Genomic DNA, 20301 nt, shown 5'->3' on the forward strand with positions numbered 1-20301 from the left:
GAAAGGACAATACTTCAAACGGGAGAGAGGTGAACCGCAAAAAACGTAACAACTTTTATATGCTTTCACGGCACCCGTAGCAAAGTCTCCTGACGCACTAGGGCGCCGTGGCGCTCTTGTTTGGGAACCGCTGCTACACTTGACCAATTTTGTGGTAAACTATCTTTCAGGACAGTAATTGAAACGCAACACAAGTTTACCAAAAAACTTTCTAGTAAATTTAGGCATACGTGTTAAAGGTGTTTGGTGCCAAAATAATTCTGATCTAATATCAAGGCTTAAAATATTTCTTGCTATTTTCGGGCTCGACATTTGTATACGTAATTTAATAGGCCTTTACCATATGACGTCCAGGTGGCTTATTTGCTGACGCACATTTTGGCTAAATTTGCCTTTAGGCATGTATGATAAGTTGTTTACGCAAGGGGAGCCCAGGTAGGCATGTCTGAGTGAGCCCACAATGTGAAGATTTTTAGTGGTGTTCATAGAACAGATTTTTGGAGTATGTTAGGACAATAAATAATGCTTTTTTACAGATTAGGAGTTGGCTAAAATACATTGGGCCGTAATGGATTGTGCTTTTAATTTGGTGCATTTTAGCACGTTTTAAGTAATTACTACACCTAACATCTTGTGTGACAAACAGTTTCTTTATTTTGCATTGCTTGCCTAGAAATTATTGTTTTTTTGGCACCATAACTCGAAATTTTGTGAAGGTAGAATGTTTGGCGGTTCAATCAAGGTTTTCGGAGTCCTTCTGCTATTTCTTCAAGACGTTTTATCTGACGATGGTAGGAAAATATTTGTTTTAAACTGTTTAATATTATAGTAATTAACATTAGGGGTATATATTAATGGTATTATACAATTTAATATGTAATAAACTAAAGTTTGTTATAGATTACTGCAAACGTGAAATCACTGAATTAGACTTCGTGACGACTGTCCGAGTGAGCTGCAAGTTTCGTGGCCAAACGCTCACATTACACAATCGATTAGTTTATGCAATACTTCGCCAGCACCCAAAAAACGCTAAAGGAAGTGAGTAATAGAGTTTTTAACGCAACATATATTTACCAAATAGCACTTAACATCAACCTTTTCGTGTTGTGCCTATAATGATGACTGGAAAAAGACGAGATTCCTTTTTAACGATCATTTTTAAACTATCTGTCATGAAGTTTATTTTTGCGCTATCGGCAAACAAATTAAAATTAATTCAAATTGCCAAACATCGTCAATAGCCATTTTTGTTCTATAGATTTAAACCAAATTTGTTTAAGTTTATGGCCGTATTCATAAACCACACATTTATGTGTTCTATAAAACGCTAAATAAATATTCGCCCGATCGTGAAAGATATATATTAAAAGCCTGCGTGTTATAGAACAGAGTTTCCCAAAGTGGGCGTTACCACTCGCTTTTGGAGATTGTTGACGAGACATGTGTCCCGTTTCTTACCTAAACATACTGTGTTAACCTACACCTTACTTTCTATACATAAAAAGCCGCTATGGTTGACCAGCCCTGTACAATATTTATCATCACAATTTCAGACTAATATTGTTGCGTGATATCGTTGCTGTATGAACCTATAAAATTGTTGCAGTTAATAATTTGGACCGGTTTTAACGCGTCGTTGAAAAAATATGCTCATGTGAAAAATCGGTGCACAAACAAACAAAGTATACCACCGTAAAATTGATAAAACAAATAAATATGTATTGGTCTTTTGTTTGGTCGACCGTAAATGCCGGATAGTTTTTCTCTTTCGTTATTCGTTAAGGTTGACTAATTAGTAAGTGTGTATTCGACAATCGACAACGACAAGTCAAACCTTTTTTCTTTTTTTCTCCCTAGAAAACTTCGAGTTAGGCGCAGTTAATGTTCCCCGCTGTTCACTCTCTGCGCTAATATCCGATGTTGGTGTAACATCGGCATTTGTCTAACCTAACTGAACCAGATTGTTAAAAGGAAGTATAATGGTGACTGTCGTGCGCGTTTCAAAGTCTCCCGTTTTATGCAATAATAGTTAACGCTAAATTATTCTCTTTAGTCATATTCTGACCACGTGTTAAAGTGTGCAATTGACACAACTTATGTTCACAAGGGGGGCGTGAGAAATTGAAAAAACTCTGTATGAGTTATGACTAAACATTAAGGCAAAATTATATTTGAATTGACAAAATCGAGTTACCACACATTAGTTGTACGGTTGTGTAGAATATGCGGCGCTGGTCTAGAATCCTACCACATTTATTTAAACACATGTAAGCATTTTAAGGATAGTATAATTTTGTTTAAAGTTTTTAAAACTGGCATTTTGTTTGCTGTGCAGCCTTGAAGTAATTCTTTGACGCCTTCCACACAATTCAGCTGAAGGTGCTTAGACTCGGTTCCAGTTATATATTTGCACACGAGTATGACAGTTACTTTGTGTTATGACGTTACCTAAATTAGCATCATCTTAAAAAACATTTCATTAAATACTCAAACATCCTAGATCCGCTTCAGGTGTGTTGCGACAAAGGGAACGCAAAAAAAGTTGGAAAACACTGGTTTATAGCGCAGTAACGCGACTACTTTTATGGAAAAAAGAATAACAATGGAACATATGTGTAAATGACGGTCCGCGTGCCCAATGCCTCCCGCAGAACGCAAACACCTTTGTCACAATATATATATTGCCCTATCACAGTGGTCGGCAAACTGTGGCCCAAATGTGGGCCGGAGAGCCATTTTTAGTGGGCCGCGAGTTACTTTCGAATAGCTTAGTGTTATCAACTTATCATAATAGTGGTGGGCCGCGTGATAGCCGTACATTGATTGCACTTTATTTTAAAAGTTGATGTTGCAGACAAATTTTAAATTAGCTCAGCCTGAAAAGGCAAACTTGCCAAATATGGTCTTGAGAGCCTATCAAACTGTTTTTTTTGCCAACTTTAACTATATGTAAACGAAAAATTTCTTCGTTTTATAGTATGCTTTATGTTATGATATGGAAGTGTTTTGACTTTTGGGCATCAATAAAGGCGCCGTGTAATATTATTTCAACTTAAAATCAAACATCATGCATCCGACACTGTTTTTGTAGTGGTTTTACGTAGTGGGCCTTCTAAGGCTTTGAAAAGAGTACTTTGGGCCGCGACAAAAAAGGTTTGCCGACCACTGCTCTATCATAATAGAAGTTGAATTCTGCAAGTGCACGATAAGTGAATTTTACTGCACAATTTTGTTTTTCGCTTACGTATAACATAATTTATTTTGGTTTTGTGTGCAGAAAAGGAGCGGGCAAAAGTCGATGGAAAGTCAACGAGCCCGAAAAAAGTAACGTACACTCTCAGCATTAAAAACTCTAACATAACGAAAATACTAGACAGAGGATTCGGATATGAACCTGGTTTGGAGGTATGTGACAGCCTCTTCAGCTTTTAAAATAGCTTATCGTTTTTGTTTGCTTGCTAACATTATGGGGACTCCTATAGTAGGCCTTTGACTAAACTTGGAATACCATTATCTTTGGAATAAAACGCACTTCGGACTATGCTTGAAATCAATGAAATACCACTGCAAATTTATATACAATGTTTCAACATATCTCCAACTATGCACTTATTATAGCTTTATTCCTTAAAAAGGCAATTTCTAACTTGAATTAACTGCTACAATTAGTGCATCCAAACGATCAAAAATTCCGACTTTTAAACTTTGAGGTCTTGAACAATGCACTAATTTGACTTAACAATGTGCTTAAGAAGATTAAGTTTAATAATACTTAACCCACCTAAACCCAAACGCTAACAAGCACCCTAACCCGAATAATGTGCATTGAATTAACAGTTACATGAACGCTTTAGGTCCCAATACCTAAATTTGTGACGTAACACTCCTATAAACCATGGACGAGAAACTTTCTTATGCCCACCGAGTTTTTTTTTTTCACAGCGTTCAAATAATTATTACATTAACGTATATTATTTGGGTTAGGGTTCGGGTTAGCGTTTGGATTAGGGTGGGTCAAGTGTTATTAATTCTATCTCACACTTTTGTAATCTTTTGTTAATTTATTCAGCAAATATTTTCAATTTATTTACGCCGGGAGTTTACCTAAAGGTCCAAATTAGTGCATTGCCACGACCTCAAGGTCTAAAAGTCATACTTTTCTGCCATTGGATGCCCTTATTGTCGTAGACCTTTTTGCTTAGAAATGCACTAATTTCTGACGGATCGGTGAAACAAGACAATACTTTGAATAAGAAGTAGGCCTAAACTGCGAAACATGGGCCGCGCATTGATATGCCTAATTTTTTCACCTGCGAGCTTTGAATATATCAACAATAAATATATAAACTGTTGCTACCAGGCATGGTAATATAAATAAAAAAAACAGCTCCTCTGGTAAGTGTAATTGTTAACCAATCTTTTCCTGTAGTCTGATTCTCGTGCTTCAATAATAGTACGAGAATCAGACTACAGGAAAAGATTATTTTTGGAATCGTGGAATATTCATAAGAAGGGTAACACCATGAACGTCTAAACTGACGTGATGCTTTCTGCATGCTACAAGCACCTGCTGAAGGCCTAGAGGCAGTCGCTAATTATTTTCTTATCGTTTTGTTGCTCGCGTTTATTTCTGCTTTTTTCCTTTTTTTGCTTTCCATTTATTGTACGAGTGTTCAGTGTCAATCACCCTGACGAAGGCGGCTTGTATAGGTTGCCGAAACGTTGGTTAACAATTACACTTACCAGAGGAGCTGTTTTTTATTTATATATCTTTTATATATCAACAATAATTTTGACATTGAACCTTATCTTGCTTGATCCGTTTATGACGGTAAAACTAAAGCTGTTGTATCCGATATATTTAAACTCGATGCTTTAACATCTTTAAGTTTATCACCTGATCACCAAAGGCTATATGCATGTTTTGTGTTAATCAAATGAATAGAGACAGTCCCCAGTAAAATCATTCATCAGTCACTGCAGCAATTGTATTATACTGTTTATTTTTACTAACATTGAGGAATTAATGTCATGATAAGTCGCTCTCTTTAAACCATGTCTGGGCGGCGTATTTGCAACGTAAAGGAAAGTTTTCACGTCTTTCTTACGCAAAAAATGTGCCTTCACAAAAAAGTCGAAAATATTTTAACTGCCCTAAAACAAATGACCGCTAATAGTGAATTCATCAAGTTATTTCCACAGCATTAGTTTGGTTGATAAATCGTTGCCCACCTAAACTATTTCAGTACATGGCCTTGCGAGCTGAAACTCCTATATTCTTACTTTCCGTTTTGTTGTTTATCTTGGTATTTTTTGTATACCTTAAAAGGAGTAAAATTTAAGCAGCAACCTTTTAACGCAAAAATAATAACTGTAAAGTTCACTATGTGTATGTAGCATTTAAATTAATATGTTCAGGGTGTAGACTTGTCCGATAACAGGCTACCGGAATTGAGGCGTCTACAATTCACCGGAATTCCAAACTTGAACAGTTTAAGTTTGTGTGGAAATCAAATTGCCATCATTGCTAACTACACATTTCAACATCTTCCAAATCTCAAAGATCTTATTATGTACGAAAACAAGCTGTCACACCTTAACTACTACACATTCATGGGATTGGTAAAGGTAAATAAGTTACCGAATTAAAGCGTTTAGGCTAAACAGGCAGGGAGGAATGAATGTGTATTTCGTAGGGTAGCGTGCAGTAGTCCACGCAAAAATTGATTGTTGTTTCCAGACCTACTGAATGTTGTTTCCAGACCTACTGTTAATTTATTTTTTAAATTATTTAATTGTAACAAATTCTGTTAATTGAAAGACCAAGGCCATTCATTTAGCTTAATCGCTTACGACAGTGGTCTCCAAGCTTTGTAATAAGCGACCCCACTTTAAATAAAATGCAATTATAATTCACATCGCAACCCCATATAGTTTTGAGATACGAATAAAAGAAATTCAGATAATGCTTGAACAAAGCAGTACGAGCGTAAATATACACAACAAAATGAATTTAACACACGAACGAACATAAAACTTTCGTTTTGTTTCAACAATAAATTGCATTCAGTGCTATACCTGTATAGTATCACATGTCATGCTCTACTTCCAAGCAATAGGCCTTCGATGTTTTGCAATTAATATGATCAATGCAGCTTTGTCCCGATTCACAAACCATGTGTTTAAAACGGAATGGGGGTTCAATAACAAAATTTAATAGAGCCAGCTTCTTGATTGCATCGAAGTCCCAACGAAAATATTTGCCGAAACTTTTGATAATGTTACTTCAAACGAGTTAAAAGAAATGCGGTTTGCAGCATCCGCTGTCATAATTAAGAATATAAAGCTGACTCCTTATCTGCAAACCACGTTGACCAAAAGTTAACTTTTTTAAAAACCAGCCCTTTATATGTACATTGCACACCTTCGCTTTTAATAAGCTCATTGCGCTGAATCCCGCTTTAACGAATCATTTTTGAAAAACCAGCTCGGCAGCTCTTTATATCTCATTAAAAGAATATCGTAGGGAAACAATTTGCGAGGGAAAGTGCTGTATATTCGCTGCGCTAAATCAAAGCTAATTGTTGCTAAATGTCACGTTATAGCTGATTTAGCAGCCCTTAAGAGCTATAGCAGCAATTTTATGTAGAAGTTTACACTCAGTCACGTTTATCAGTGTGACGTGATTGTAAAGAAAACGAAATAGCCTACATAAATCGTACTAAAACGATGATGAGTTTATGGCAACCCCACAAAAATGTCAGGCGACCCTTGGGGTCGCAACCCACAGGTTGGGGACCACTGGCTTATAAAATTAGATTACTATTTGCTCATTGTATGCAGTTAGAGGATACTGTTCTTCTTTTATTAAGCAAATTACTTAACAACTCATAAAGAACGATTTAAAAGTCACTCTTGTACACGGTTTATTTTATAGAATTACGGCAGATCTATGGGATTACGGCAGCACTCGTATAGTGTAACTGAAAAAATGAATTAATATTATTTTTTTCTGGACGTTTGTAACGACTAGAAATCTATAGGTCGGTTTCAAGGATAGATCAATAGTTTATCGTTTATCAATAGTTTATCGTTCTCCATGAGACCGAAATTACAACAATATCAACGTCGAAATACAACACAGGTGCTATACCCGTCGGAATAAGATCTAAATGGCTATATTCAAGCTTATACAAGCTTTTACCTAACCTCAAATCTCAACCCTAGATTTTTCACTAACTCCCCTAAATTTCAATAACTCCCCCTAATTCCCCCCCCCCCTAACAACCCTAGATTAACGTTTAACCCCACCCACTACCCACCATCAATCCCAAACAGGGGCAAACAAACCAATATCAAAACAGCAGCGTCCTAACGGCGCCGTAACCGTCGTTCAAACTAGAGCGCCGAAACGTGGACACCAAAACATCTGATGCCCCCCGATCGTCACATACATTCTCCCTACAGTTTCAGGAATTATTACTTTTATTTAGGCCTTATTCTCATGAACTTCGGACTTATTCCGACAGGTTTAGTTATTTTTAGACGATTTTTGTATCTATCCTATTTTCTCATGTATATTACTCCGCTTTTGACTCTATTTTGTCGTTGGTTTTAGTACTCTTGTATTGCACATATTTCTTTAGATATTGTTACTTAAAAGTTCCTATTGTATTGACCCAGCCAAAGTCCTGTAAATTGCACCCCCTACAACACCGGATTAAAGAACATTGAGGGCTTTTAATTGCGCTATATACCTGTAAAACCACTTGATAATCAGACTTTGCGTTACTCTGCCATCTGTCATTGACCACTGTGACGTAATATTCCTATTGTGATATATTATCGTGCGACCAGTTGACCTGAAGTAACCTGTGTTTTGACGTGACTTTGTGGCAAGGCGTGGCGACGTGGCGTGTTATTCGACATAAACTACGCTAAGTTGAACGTCTGCTGTTTCTGCTGGGCCAGTTTTAGGTTTGCCATCACACACAAGCAACTTTAGGATATCTGACCTAAAAGTTTGCTGCACTGACAATTGTGCTTTGTCGTTTTTATCTAATTTATTTTTTATAACAGCAGCCAAAATTAATTTAAATAATCACAAAATGACAATACCGTAATCCATTCACAATGATCTTCTTTGGTTTCAATTGTGTGGATAATCTCCCTTTCTTTTGCGCGAAGTTCATGATACAAGCTCGTATCGAAACGTCTTAATCAAAATGATGTCGATCTACTTGACCTTTATGGCTTTGCAATTCATTATCTAGCTCAGTGGTTCTCAACCTTTTTATCTTACGGACCGGTAAAATTTCAAAACAAGTTTTGCGGACCGGTGGACCTTCAAAAATCAAAATCAACCCAAAATGTAATTACGACAAAAGTATTGCAACTTAAAAGCAAATAATAGAAACGTCAATTTAATGAGCAATTTGCTGCTGTCTTTTTGATATCATACGTGTTTTACGTGGTTCATTGAAGTTTTTCACGTACAACTGGTTTTAAAGCGTAAGACTTAAACGAGTTGTAGCCTATACTACAACACTTACACCATTGTGACGAACAATAAAGTCAAAAGTAGACCATAACTCTATGTTGCGTCACAATGCAGCAAATTATGGAACTGGTGAAGTTCTACATTTGATGAACAAGCTTTTAACATCTGGCATTTTGCAATTAAGTTGTAAAATTGTAATATATTTGGCGGACCGGCAGGAAAGTTGATGCGGACCGGCGGTTGAGAACCAGTGATCTAGCAACATTTCAGATCCGTGCACAGCGTATAGTATACCCTTAGTGTGTATATTTTTTTATACTTCCGTTAGTTCAGTGAGTTAAAAAACTATGCGCATGAGATGGTGTTTTCACTAGTTGAATTATACAAACTGAAAACTATTAAAAATGTAGATTTGCAATTTGACACTACCATCTTTTAAATAGTATACCCGTTTCGATTATGGACAAAGAAAGACTTTGTCTCCTATTTCCCTGTTTATTTTAATTATCATATTATCTTTTATTGACGTTTCATGGTATTTTTAACATACAATCATAAATAAAGGTTGATAAGTTGCAATTCCTCGGTATAGCTTAGTCCTACCATATGTCCTCTTTAAGGAGGATTTGTCCTCTTTTCTCAAGAAAACTGAATGGTCCTCCGAGGATGCTCAAAAATGTCCTCTTTTTTCGCATTTCGACTTAGTTGCTTAAACTTTTAACAAGACTTTTAGGCGAGACGTTGTATTTATTTCCAAAAAAATACTGTAGCCATAAAACATGCTTAATTTCCGGTTTAAAACAGGTTTTGCAACAAATTGCCCTGCCAGCCCTACCTTCTTGATAGTTATTGCAAACATTGCGCCCGAAAAATGGCAACAGAACCTCACATGTAAAAAGGACCACAAAGATGTGATGTAGGCCTAGCCTACTATCAGTGTAAACCTGAAAAAAAAATTTCGCGCTCCGCAAGTCTCTATCAGTGCCATTGCATGTTTTCAAGTCATCGAAGGCATAACAACCCTATTTAATTATAATTTTGCTAACTTGCAGATAAACGATAAAAGTCATAATTGGATAACACGCTAGCAACAGGGGAATCTTTTGCGCTTAAAATTTTTATTTGCGCTCGACAGTTGAGTAAATGCCCTCACAACCAGACTTGGACACTAGATAATTCTAGTTTTCTAATTCAATGAATTAGAGCAAAATGCGGCTAATTCTAATTCTAGTCTAATTTGTGAATTGCTTGTATGCTCTAATTCTAGTTCTAATCTAATTCGGATTTTACCAAAAATCCTACTTTGTCCAACGACATTTTTAGTCTCTTAGTCAAAACAAAGAATTTGAATTCAAACTCTTTGGTTGAAACGTAATTTTCACTGACTAAAAATTATATACTATGCTAAAATGCTTAAAAGTTAGCACAAACATAATTGACATGTACATTCCTATTAAAATTATTCTCGATTTAAATGTAATTGATTGTAAATCATAAAATGTAATTCTAGTTTAAATTCTAGTTCAAATTCGTTTTTTTAATAATTCGGTAATTCTAACTCTAATCCAATTTGGAAAAATTGAAATGCTCTAATTTTAATTCTAATCTAATTTTTAAAAGCTAAAATAAATCTAGTTGTCCAAGTCTGCTCACATCGCGTTTGTCAAAATCACCTCGTGCACAAGCAATTTGTTGTGTGCCCAATGCGAAAAGCCTCCTGAATTTACAGTTTAGCGCCAAATGAATCAATTAAATTAAACAAAATTTTTTTCGCGTTTCGCGCGACCCACAACAAACTTCACTATTTTCTTATCTCAGTGATATTTAATTGCAAATGCCGAATTGCTTTTTGTATAGGGGGGCGCAAGGCATGGAAAATTACCAAAGGCGGACGCGGTTAAAAAAAGGTTAAGAACCACTGTTCTATAGCATTAGGTACAGGTGTTTCTCAGCAGATGCTTTATTTTTCTTTATTATTTTTTAAATTTAGACAACCATCAGGCAAAATAAACTATAAATTATATGGACGAAGAGGAAAACTCTGTTTACTGATGAGCTACGCCAGAAGTAGGCCTATCCTTGTTTCAGAAAATGACGTTTTAATTTCGAAGCTGAATGCATTATATGTGGATATGGGACGTTTTTCTCAAACGTAACAATTCTACTTTAGTTTTACTTGCAGGCAAAAAACTGTCTTCTTTTTGGGTGCTGAAAATATGGTAGCTCTAGTATAGCTTGACTTCTACTAGAGGATCATTTGATAGGAATATATGTTAGTCTCATAAACATCGGTGTGATAATTAATCATAGCCAGGTTGGAAAACTGAAAGAGCTTGATGCAACAGCACAAATGGTAATAACCCATTTAACGACCTTACAATGAGTGAGGCCCACGTAGGAAGTCTCAATTTTTAATCCAAACTATTTTTTTTAATACCTATTTACTTTGCAGCTTCAACATCTTAATCTTAACTCCAATAAAATATCGAATGTTGCGAGTGGATCCTTTGTTGCACTTTCAAACCTCGATTATCTTTTCCTGAACGACAACCTAATTTCGTCACTAGATGGAAGCAAACTTGCGGGCATGAACAACCTGAAATATCTGTCACTAAAACATAACACGATCAAGAATATTTGGCCGGGAACATTTGGTGGCAAACCCATGTTGGAAACGTTGGATCTATCGTGTAAGTTCTTCACAGACAATTGCCAAAAAAGTTTCGTGACACACCCAGACACCCAGACGCGCATCGTCTAACTCTAAAATGGTTACAAATATTTAATTTTTTTGCCACGTTTTATGCCGCTCTCTGTAGTCACGTCTTGTGCGTGGTATTTTAAATCTTTTATATATCTTAGCGGTACCCCAAAACGAAGGAGGTAACTATGCCACTGTTTCCAGTGTAACCTAAACAACAATCGATTTTTTCATTTTTTTAGAATAGCAAATAAAAAACCTACACTTTTTTTTTATTTATTTATTTCGTTGCAAAAGCACAAAGTGAATAGTTGAGTAAATTTATTAAAATACATACAGATAACTATCTGAGAAAGCTATCCAGTGACACATTTAGAGGGCTTTTATCCTTGAGAAATTTAAATCTTCGTGGAAATACACTAACTATTATTGAGGACTTATCCTTTTCTCATATGCCGCTTCTTCGTGAACTGGACTTGTCACATAATGGTAAGTAGAACTTAAGTGCTTTACAAGTAAGATGAACTGATATGTATAGGTCAAGAACAGTGCTTCGTACGTTTGAGTATCGAATGCGTTCACACCGCGCATTACTTTACACCAGTGGTCTCCAACCTGTGGGTCGCGACCCCGAATGGGGTGGCCTAAAATTTTTGTGGGGTCGCCACAACTCACCATATTTCCTGCTGTTTAAGTACAAAAAAAAAAGCTTAAAATAATAAATGTGACTGCAAAAATGCTGTTTTCAGCTCTTAAGGTATGCTAAATCAGTCAACCTGACATTTTACAAAATTTAATTTCTTCGATTTAGCGAAGCGAAAGTCGCACTTTCGCAAATTCCTTTAGTACGACATTCTTTCAATAAGTTATAAAATGACTGATTTAAAAAAAACTGTTTGTGTCGTGATTTGCAGATATAAGGAGTGGGCTTTATAATTCTAATTTAGTAAACAAAAAGTAAATTTATTGCGGACTTTACAGGACAGATTGCTACCTGATGTCAAAATTAATAGATTGTGGTACAATAATCAAGGTCGTGTTTTTGTGACAATGAGGTTCGGGACAGTCACTGGCTGTTGTTCAGCGTGTTTGTCAGCTCGTAATTCTACTTTGTAGCTATAGTAAGCAAAGATAAATAAAATACAGAAATGGCAGCGGCAAACACCAGAAAAAGATCATATGACTAGGCTTTTTTACAACTTGTCTTTACTCAATTTAATAGCAAGCGAAAATGTGTAATCTGTTTTAAAGTTCTAGCAGAAGAATCCATGAGAAAAAATAAACTTGAACGTCACTTAGTAAAAAAACATCCAGGCTACTTTAGTAAACCAGCTGTTTTTTTTAACGTAAATTACAATCTCTTACATCACAAGCAAACATTTACTGCAGTCAATAAAGCCGCTGTTTATTCTTCGTCACCTCTTATCATATTCTATGTCGCCTCTTATCATATTGCAAAACAAAAGAAAGCACATACAATTGGAGAAAAATTGGTTATGCCAGTTATGAAGGAAGTTGTAAAAACCATGCTAGGAGAAAAACAGAGCAAAGCATTAGACTCCGTTGCCCTCAGCTACAACAGTAAAACGAAGGATTGAAGGTATGTCCAATGACGTTCTTGAACAAATTGTAAAGCAAGTGAATGCTTCTACATCTTATGCAATTCAATTAGATGAGCCTACCGATACTGCCGGCCTTGCTCAACTTTCTGTTTTTATTCAATATATCAATGAAGGAGAAGTTTTAGTGGAGCATCTGTTTTGCAAATCACTGCAGTTGCATACTAGAGGTGAAGATATATTTATGTCTTGATAAGTTCTTTAACGAAAATTCTATATCTAGGGGAAAATATGCTGGAATATGTACCGATGGTGCGGCAGCGTGTACTGGCATTAATTCGGGAGTGGTAAAGAGAGTTCAGGATAAGGACCAAATGCGAAATCGACGCATTGCTTTTTGCACAGACAAGCATTAGTCGCTAAACATTTATCTGAGGAACTACACACGACTTTGAATGCTGTCACAAAGTGTGTGAACTACATTTAAGCGAGACCACTAAACCAGCGTTTATTTTATTGTTTGTGTGATGAGATGGGTGCTGATCACACAGGATTACTGTTACATACAGAAGTGCGTTGGTTGTCACGAGGTCGAGTGCTCAAGCGAGTTTATGAACTGCGAAAGGAAATTATTTTGTTCTTAAACAAACAAAATCATTTGGTCTTGGCTGAACAGTTTGGTTAAGAAAGGTTTATTGCAAACGTGGCTTACTTAGCCGACATATTTGATTCGCTGAATTGTTTGAATCAATATATGCAAGGTCCTGGCATCGACAGAGATGTGTCTGTCCAAAGTACCATACTTGGACACCTTCGGCAACTGAAAAAAATTTGAGCATTACTATGGCGATAGCCTGAAGCCGTCCAACGAACAAGACTGGATAATAGATCCTATTTCTGTCATAGATTTGCCGAATCTGCCCTCCGCGTTATGGAAGAATTTACAGAAATGACAGTGGATGCAGCAAACCGCATTTTTTTTAACTCATTTAAAGTAAAATACCCAAAAGTTACAGCAAATATTTACTTTTGCACTTCAATGCTATGAACGTACCCGACTCTGTGTAATTATGTTATTGAACGACTCATGTGCAGCCACAGTTCTTTAGAATTAATGAAAGACACACACAGTCACACATATGTGTTTTAATAACAACTGTAATCTAGCCCCTCAGAAGCTTCTTTTTGACCAACGATTACGTAGTGTTGAATTAGGTATAAATTACGCATATTCGCTTGTGTTACTTTGTTTCAACAATAATTTAAATATATTTAGGAATCCGAAAAAAATGGGGTCGCAATGTAAATTCTGATTTCATTTTATTTAAATTGGGGTCGCCTGTTAAAAAGGTTGGAGACCACTGCTTTACACGACCAAAGAAACTAACCAATAACAATAGAAGCAAGACAATTCTATCATTATCTACCGTACGTGTTTTCTTGTCAATATTTTAGCGTAATAAGACCTACCCTCAAATATGTTTCCTTGCTACAAACATTCATTCCATGCAGTCGCCTTAATACGATGAGATCAAAGTAATTGGATAGTTTTATCAATCAATTTTATCTAATTTTGCCTTGTAAATGCATGAGTTTATCAATATTTTGGCATTTATTTATATGTGGGTACACTATGCACGGATCTCTAATAAAGCTTGAATATGAATAGCAAAGACCAAAAATCGGCAATTCGTTTGCGTTTAACCTTTTACAAGTCAGCAGCAAATGAAATCACAATCACTAACTAAGGGTTTTTAACGTGGGTGGTACGTTTAGCAGTCGGTATTCTTTTTCTTAAATTCAGGGTCTCCGAATAAGGGAACGTTTTGTAAATTTCGTATTAAAAATTTAATTATGTAAACACGACGAGCTTCAATTTAAATAGATTGTTCACAGAGCGATAGTAACATGTGAAATTTACTGTTTGAGCTTGTATATAAGACATGTCCAACCAGTATGTTTTACAGCTTTAGTGCTGTTCACTCATAAATTAATACTTCGAAAAGGTTAATTCAAAATCCAAGTGAGTGTACCGAACAAAGAAATATTTTCCAACCCTATTTGCCTGTTCGTATGTTTACACGATTCGGAAAACATTTTCAGCCCAAAGTAACGATTTTCAGCTTAAAGCGAAGTAGGTACATATGATCCCACTGGAGTGTGACTACACAGTTTGTGTCAGTGCGAATTCAGCTTATTTTAATATTGAAATTACATTAGGAAGCGCTAATAAAGTAAACCTTAAATTGCAACTCAAAAGTTTGTGGTTCCTAAATGTAGTTTCATTTCGAGCAATTAGGTAGTCGGTTAGCGCTTAACATAAAACTGTGTTACGTTGTTTACAGTTCGCCGTTTGTATAATTTAAATGGTAAAAACACCGCCTCATGAGGTCACGAGGTCGTCGCATTTTTAGTTGTTACGTATAGACTATGGTTTTGCTAATTTTTTGAATTGCTAATACTTTGTTAGTAATACCTTTATACTGCAGTGTTCTTCCACCTTTTTTGACCCTAGGAACATTGTTGTATTAAAGAACTTTGCGGAACACCAACAAAAGTTTATAACAATACGTTACAATAAACAACATAACAATTTATTTGCTTTTAGTTTTTCCGTGCGCGATACCTGGGCATGTTTGGATGGGCACAAAATTTATATTCAGGCTGTTTTACAATGCTGTTCTTACGCAGTGTTGTGATTACGCAATAAATTAAACAAATCACAATAGAAAATGCAAACTGATCATAATGGATAATTACTTTCATTAAATAATCGCTACTTAAGTCCATTGTGTTGAACCAATGACTTTTGACCAGTGTTCCATAGAACATTTGTAAAATTAATAAATTATTCGTGGAATACCTAAAATTTTCCTCCTTAACTTGGTTTAGATTGCGAAAGGTTTATTTTGCCAATGGAATGACGTTAGTTTGGTAGCCTAAAGACTATGCAAAATTAATTTTAGAATCAGAATCATTTTAAAAATATTTACTTCATATTTATTTTCAGTTTTGCAGCCTTAAAACAAAAAAAAACATTCCCAGAGACAGTTGCAAACTGGCACTTGACGCCCTAGAGTTTTACCTTCAAGAAAACTTTCGATATTTTTTTGATTATGGTCCAATCTGGCGACACATATATCGAACGCCATATAATTAAGTCTTCTTGCAATGCATCCCTGCGTTCTACGATGGGTGAAACATTATTACATGGCCTTGTATATTCATATGTTACCGCAACAATAAATTCAAATGAGTGTTCGAAAAATAACACTTGTTGTGCAGGCCTGGTGTAGATACGTTTGGTAGGAACAACATGCGAAGCAGGTTCCAACAGAGAGGTCTAGCGGTAAAATATGTTGTTCTGTAAGAGCAATAAGTTATTAAATGCGTTTTCTTAAAAGAAAACTTTTGCAGCACATAGTTGATATGCTGCGCGAATTGTTATCGTTACACATAGTTTTTATTCTAGATTAGACAACACAGCTTACAAAAATAATGCTTCGTAGGTTCCCAAGTTGAAATAACTCAATCTGAAGAAAAAATATTAAATTGTAGGTTTTATTTTCTCTAAAATTCCTTTGACTTATGCTCCTCTCTTTGTTTTGTCTTAAGGACTACCTGGCTTACACAAAGGCATGTTTATTGGACTGGAAAACATCAACACATTTTTGGCTTCTTCCAATTTGATGCAAGGCTTGGCTCTATCCCCAAATAAGAACATTTTGTCCGAGCGAAATCAAATGGTATTTATTATTTATTAAAGTTATATAAAAACATATTTATTAAAATAACACTCATCAATAATACTACAAATTTTCACTAAATTTTGTACATCAAAGCTAATTCATTTATTTGTTTGGTTCACAAAAATCTTGTTTGTTTTTGTAGCCTAAATAAGTTACGTACATTGCATTAATTAGGAAGCCAACAACCGCCATATAGTGAAGTTTATTGAGTTAGGCACCTTGAGTTTCGCAGCAAACTGAGTGGTATTTATAAATCTTAACGCTTACAAGTGGAAGTCAACTCCATAGCTCAATCGATTACATTTTAACTTGGCCAGTTAGGCCGTACCCAGTGACAAAATTAGGCAATCACATGTATAACCAGCACTAAAATGTCAAAAAGTGTATCGGAACTTTCAAAACTGCTCGCAGACACGTTCTCCAGTGGTCTCCAATCTTTGAAATAAGCGACCCCAATTTAAATAAGATGTAATCATAACTTACATTGCGACCCCATTTTGGAGACAATTATAGGCAATGTTAAAACAAGTGCTAGAATGCAGCAGAACGGGCACCTACTTCGCCGGGGAATGTATTCATAATGACAAGTAAAAAATGTTTTTAGCGATAAGCCTCTTCGCCTGTTTGTGTTTCTAAGTGGATATGCTTTCTGTGGAATGCAACTCAGAAAACGCGGATGTTTTACTAGAAATCAACAGCATTTGCTATGATGTTACAAATGAGCGACGATTTTAAACATCTCCGTCTACTGCTGCGCTAAATCAAAAAACACAAATTTTGTCAAATGTACGTTAACTGATATAGCAGCTCTTTGAGAGCTAAAAACAGCAATTTTTATGTAAAAGATGAACTCAGTCACGTTTATTAGTGGGACCTCATTGTAAAGAAAACTAAATACATAAATCGTACTAAAACATTACGAATATGGTGAGTTATGGCGACCCCACAAAAATTTTAGGCGACCTCACTTGAGGTCGCGACCCACAGGTTGGAGACCACTGCCTTAATCTATGCCGTGACTGCCGAAGAACCTGATTTATTCAAACAGTAAATGACGTATTAATGAAGTAACTGAAAGATAAGGATATTGTCACGAAACTAAAAAAATGATCAATTAGCGAAGCATAACGTTATCGATACAAGGCGATAAAAAATCAATAGGGTACTATAGGCTAGCTTCAAAAAAGTAGTTCTAGGAAACTGTGCTACCAATACCTACAGCTGTTAATATTTTTCTGTCTCGTCACCTAATGTGGATATTTTGATTGATAGTTAATTTACCCCCTAAAGTGAGGAAATTTACCCCCAGGTTAAGAAAGGCTGGTATAAATTAAGACTTGATGTAATTAAACAACAAATTACGCTAACATGTTTAAAGGAAAATATGATGTTTTCTTATTATGCATCAGACCGTAACCACGGTCGATGGTAAAATACATTGCTTAAAGGCAAAAGTAGGAGTTTGGCCTCCTGGGTATAAAATCTTTGGTTACACCAAAGCAGTGGTTTTAGCTACAACTTACCGCTGTATGAAGACTGGAGATTAGGCAATGTTGTATTTTCCTAAATTAATGACTTGATTCCCTTGGTTTTTGAAAGAACCTGAGGAAAATATTTTTTGAGTGGGTACAGAATTCCTCTGCTGACAAACTTCTGTGGATATAATCGTCCAATGCTTCCAGCGTGATATTTTCAATTATTTTTTGACTTGGACATGGCTTTCTATCGTTGACTATATTGAACTAAGGCTTGGCTGGTAATGTGATGACAATAACCTGGCATACCGCGACTAGACTACGAACAGTGTATCACGCTATATACAAGGGGTTCTTAACCAGGGGGAGGTGCACCGCTTGGTGCTACGAAGCCCCAAAACAGGGGGGTACGACATGCAGTGTAAAATATGCGCTATTTAGGCATATTAGTGAAGAATGAACAAGTACGAAAAGCAACAACAACAAAAAACATTAGTAAATTGAGCTATTGTTTGTTATTGTAAATATTGTTGAACTTACGACCGTATTTAATGCATGCATTTAACTCGGAAGTTATAAATACATTGAGTTTAATTTATATCATTACAATTTAATTTATTTCCGTCGGCCATTAGGCGGCGGGTACGAGAAAATTACATGAAAGCTCAAAATTTTCATGAAAGGGTACGAGCGCCTAAAAGGTTAAGAAACACTGCTATAGGCAGTGAGGCAGCATGCAAGGCAACTGTACTCACATTTACTTGTCGAACATTTTATATTCGCGACCCAGAAGTCCATTTGGTTTGCGTAAACGACTTCGTAACTACACAAATTTAATTAAAGAAATAAGCAAATCTATTGTGGAACGATGTTTTAACAAAAGTTAAATCTGTTAAATTAAAAATATTTTTATTTCAATTTGATTAATTTTACATGATATAGTGTTAGGCTATCAAATTATTTTTCGCAGGTGTGCATAAATAATATATTTTCTAATATTTATACTTCTAATATTGATATTTCTAATATTTTCTTCATTTTTTGTAAGATTGAAGCACTTGCCATCATATGCACTAAACCCGGAATGTTGTTTGCTGACTTCAGAAAGAACAGGCTAAGTGAAATGCTTCAGGTAAATTTAGCGGTAGGGGTAAAAAAGCAACTTTAAAACATAGGTTTGGTGGTCAACTTTAGTTATTCATATGATTGGATAAAGTGAACACAGTGTGACCAAAAAAGTTCAATTTTGAAAATTTCAGACGCAATAGAAGCGTAAGTCATCTTAATTAAATTTAAACTAATTTATGTTACCGTCTAATTTGTGTTTTGTTAACTTTATGCCACAAAATTATCAGTTAAAAGAATTAAACGTCTCAGCTTTGCTGGTGTACTAACGCTTAGTATTTCGGTCACCGCAAATAAAGGGACAGACAATAGACATCAGCTGACGGGACAGAAAAATTGTGCCAGCTGTAGGTATTGGTAGCTTATTTTCCTAGAACTGTTTATTCGAAGCTAGCCTAGTAGCCTATTGTTTTTTTATTGTCTTCTAGCGGTTAACGTTATTGATTTTTTTAGATTATTGGCAATATCCCTATCTCTTAGTTTCTTTATTGTTACGTCATTTGCTGTTTAAATTAATCAGATTCTTCAGCAGTCACGGCATAGATTTTCAGGTATTGTGTCTGCGAGCAGACTGTGTGAATTTAAGTTCTACCCAGCCTTTTTTCAGTTCGCGACCCACTTTTAATGCAAGTTTTATTGTGCGGCCCACAATGAGATATGGGCAAACAAATATATTTACATAAAACCATCATCTTTACTACTGACGTACGTACTGAAATAGTTGATGCAACAATATCTAATTGTTACGAATTTGTGATATTATTGCATAAATGTTACGTAATGGTAAAGTTAAATCCCTGTAACTTTTAGAAATGCTTCGCGAACCACCAAGGAAACATGATTACAGTAGTTAACTTCCATATCCTACCACTTTTAATCTTATTTTTAAGGCCTAGATTGATTTTGTTATTGTACTTTCGTTTATATTTTTAGAATGTTACCGAAGCTCGGCTTGGTTTTAACTTCAAGAACCCTCGACAGCATATTTGTATATTTTAACGCTTCTAACCTTATGCAACACACATTACAGATTTCTTGACACTTAAAGCATGTGCGAAAACCGAGTAAAATATAAAAAATATATATTTGTTGTTTATAATAAATAAATACACTCGTTTGCATCAGTTTGGTTGGTATAATTCGGTTTACTTCTTGAGTAATATTTTGCCCAAAACTATAATTTCTGGAA

At 35.6% G+C, this 20301-nt stretch overlaps 1 protein-coding gene across 2 annotated transcripts; it reads left to right on the plus strand.

The window, feature by feature from the left end:
- The first annotated feature begins 483 nt into the window (after positions 1 to 483).
- On the plus strand, positions 484 to 20237 carry LOC146140556 (uncharacterized). 2 transcript variants are annotated; one of them, XM_083393043.1, is made up of 9 exons: positions 486 to 791; positions 901 to 1041; positions 3281 to 3408; positions 5422 to 5631; positions 10956 to 11193; positions 11544 to 11693; positions 16379 to 16509; positions 19036 to 19119; positions 20046 to 20237. In XM_083393043.1, the coding sequence occupies exons 1-9, from the start codon at positions 722 to 724 to the stop codon at positions 20109 to 20111; spliced, it is 1218 nt and encodes a 405-aa protein (XP_083249169.1). In that variant the 5' UTR covers positions 486 to 721; the 3' UTR covers positions 20112 to 20237. The 2 variants fall into 2 exon arrangements, with proteins under 2 accessions (XP_083249170.1, XP_083249169.1); XM_083393044.1 differs by lacking the exon at positions 19036 to 19119 and having other exon boundaries at positions 484 to 791.
- Positions 20238 to 20301: the final 64 nt, after the last annotated feature.

This window comes from Ascidiella aspersa, chromosome 6 (genome assembly GCF_963924565.1).
Source record: "Ascidiella aspersa chromosome 6, kaAscAspe10.2, whole genome shotgun sequence".
NCBI lineage: Eukaryota > Metazoa > Chordata > Ascidiacea > Phlebobranchia > Ascidiidae > Ascidiella > Ascidiella aspersa.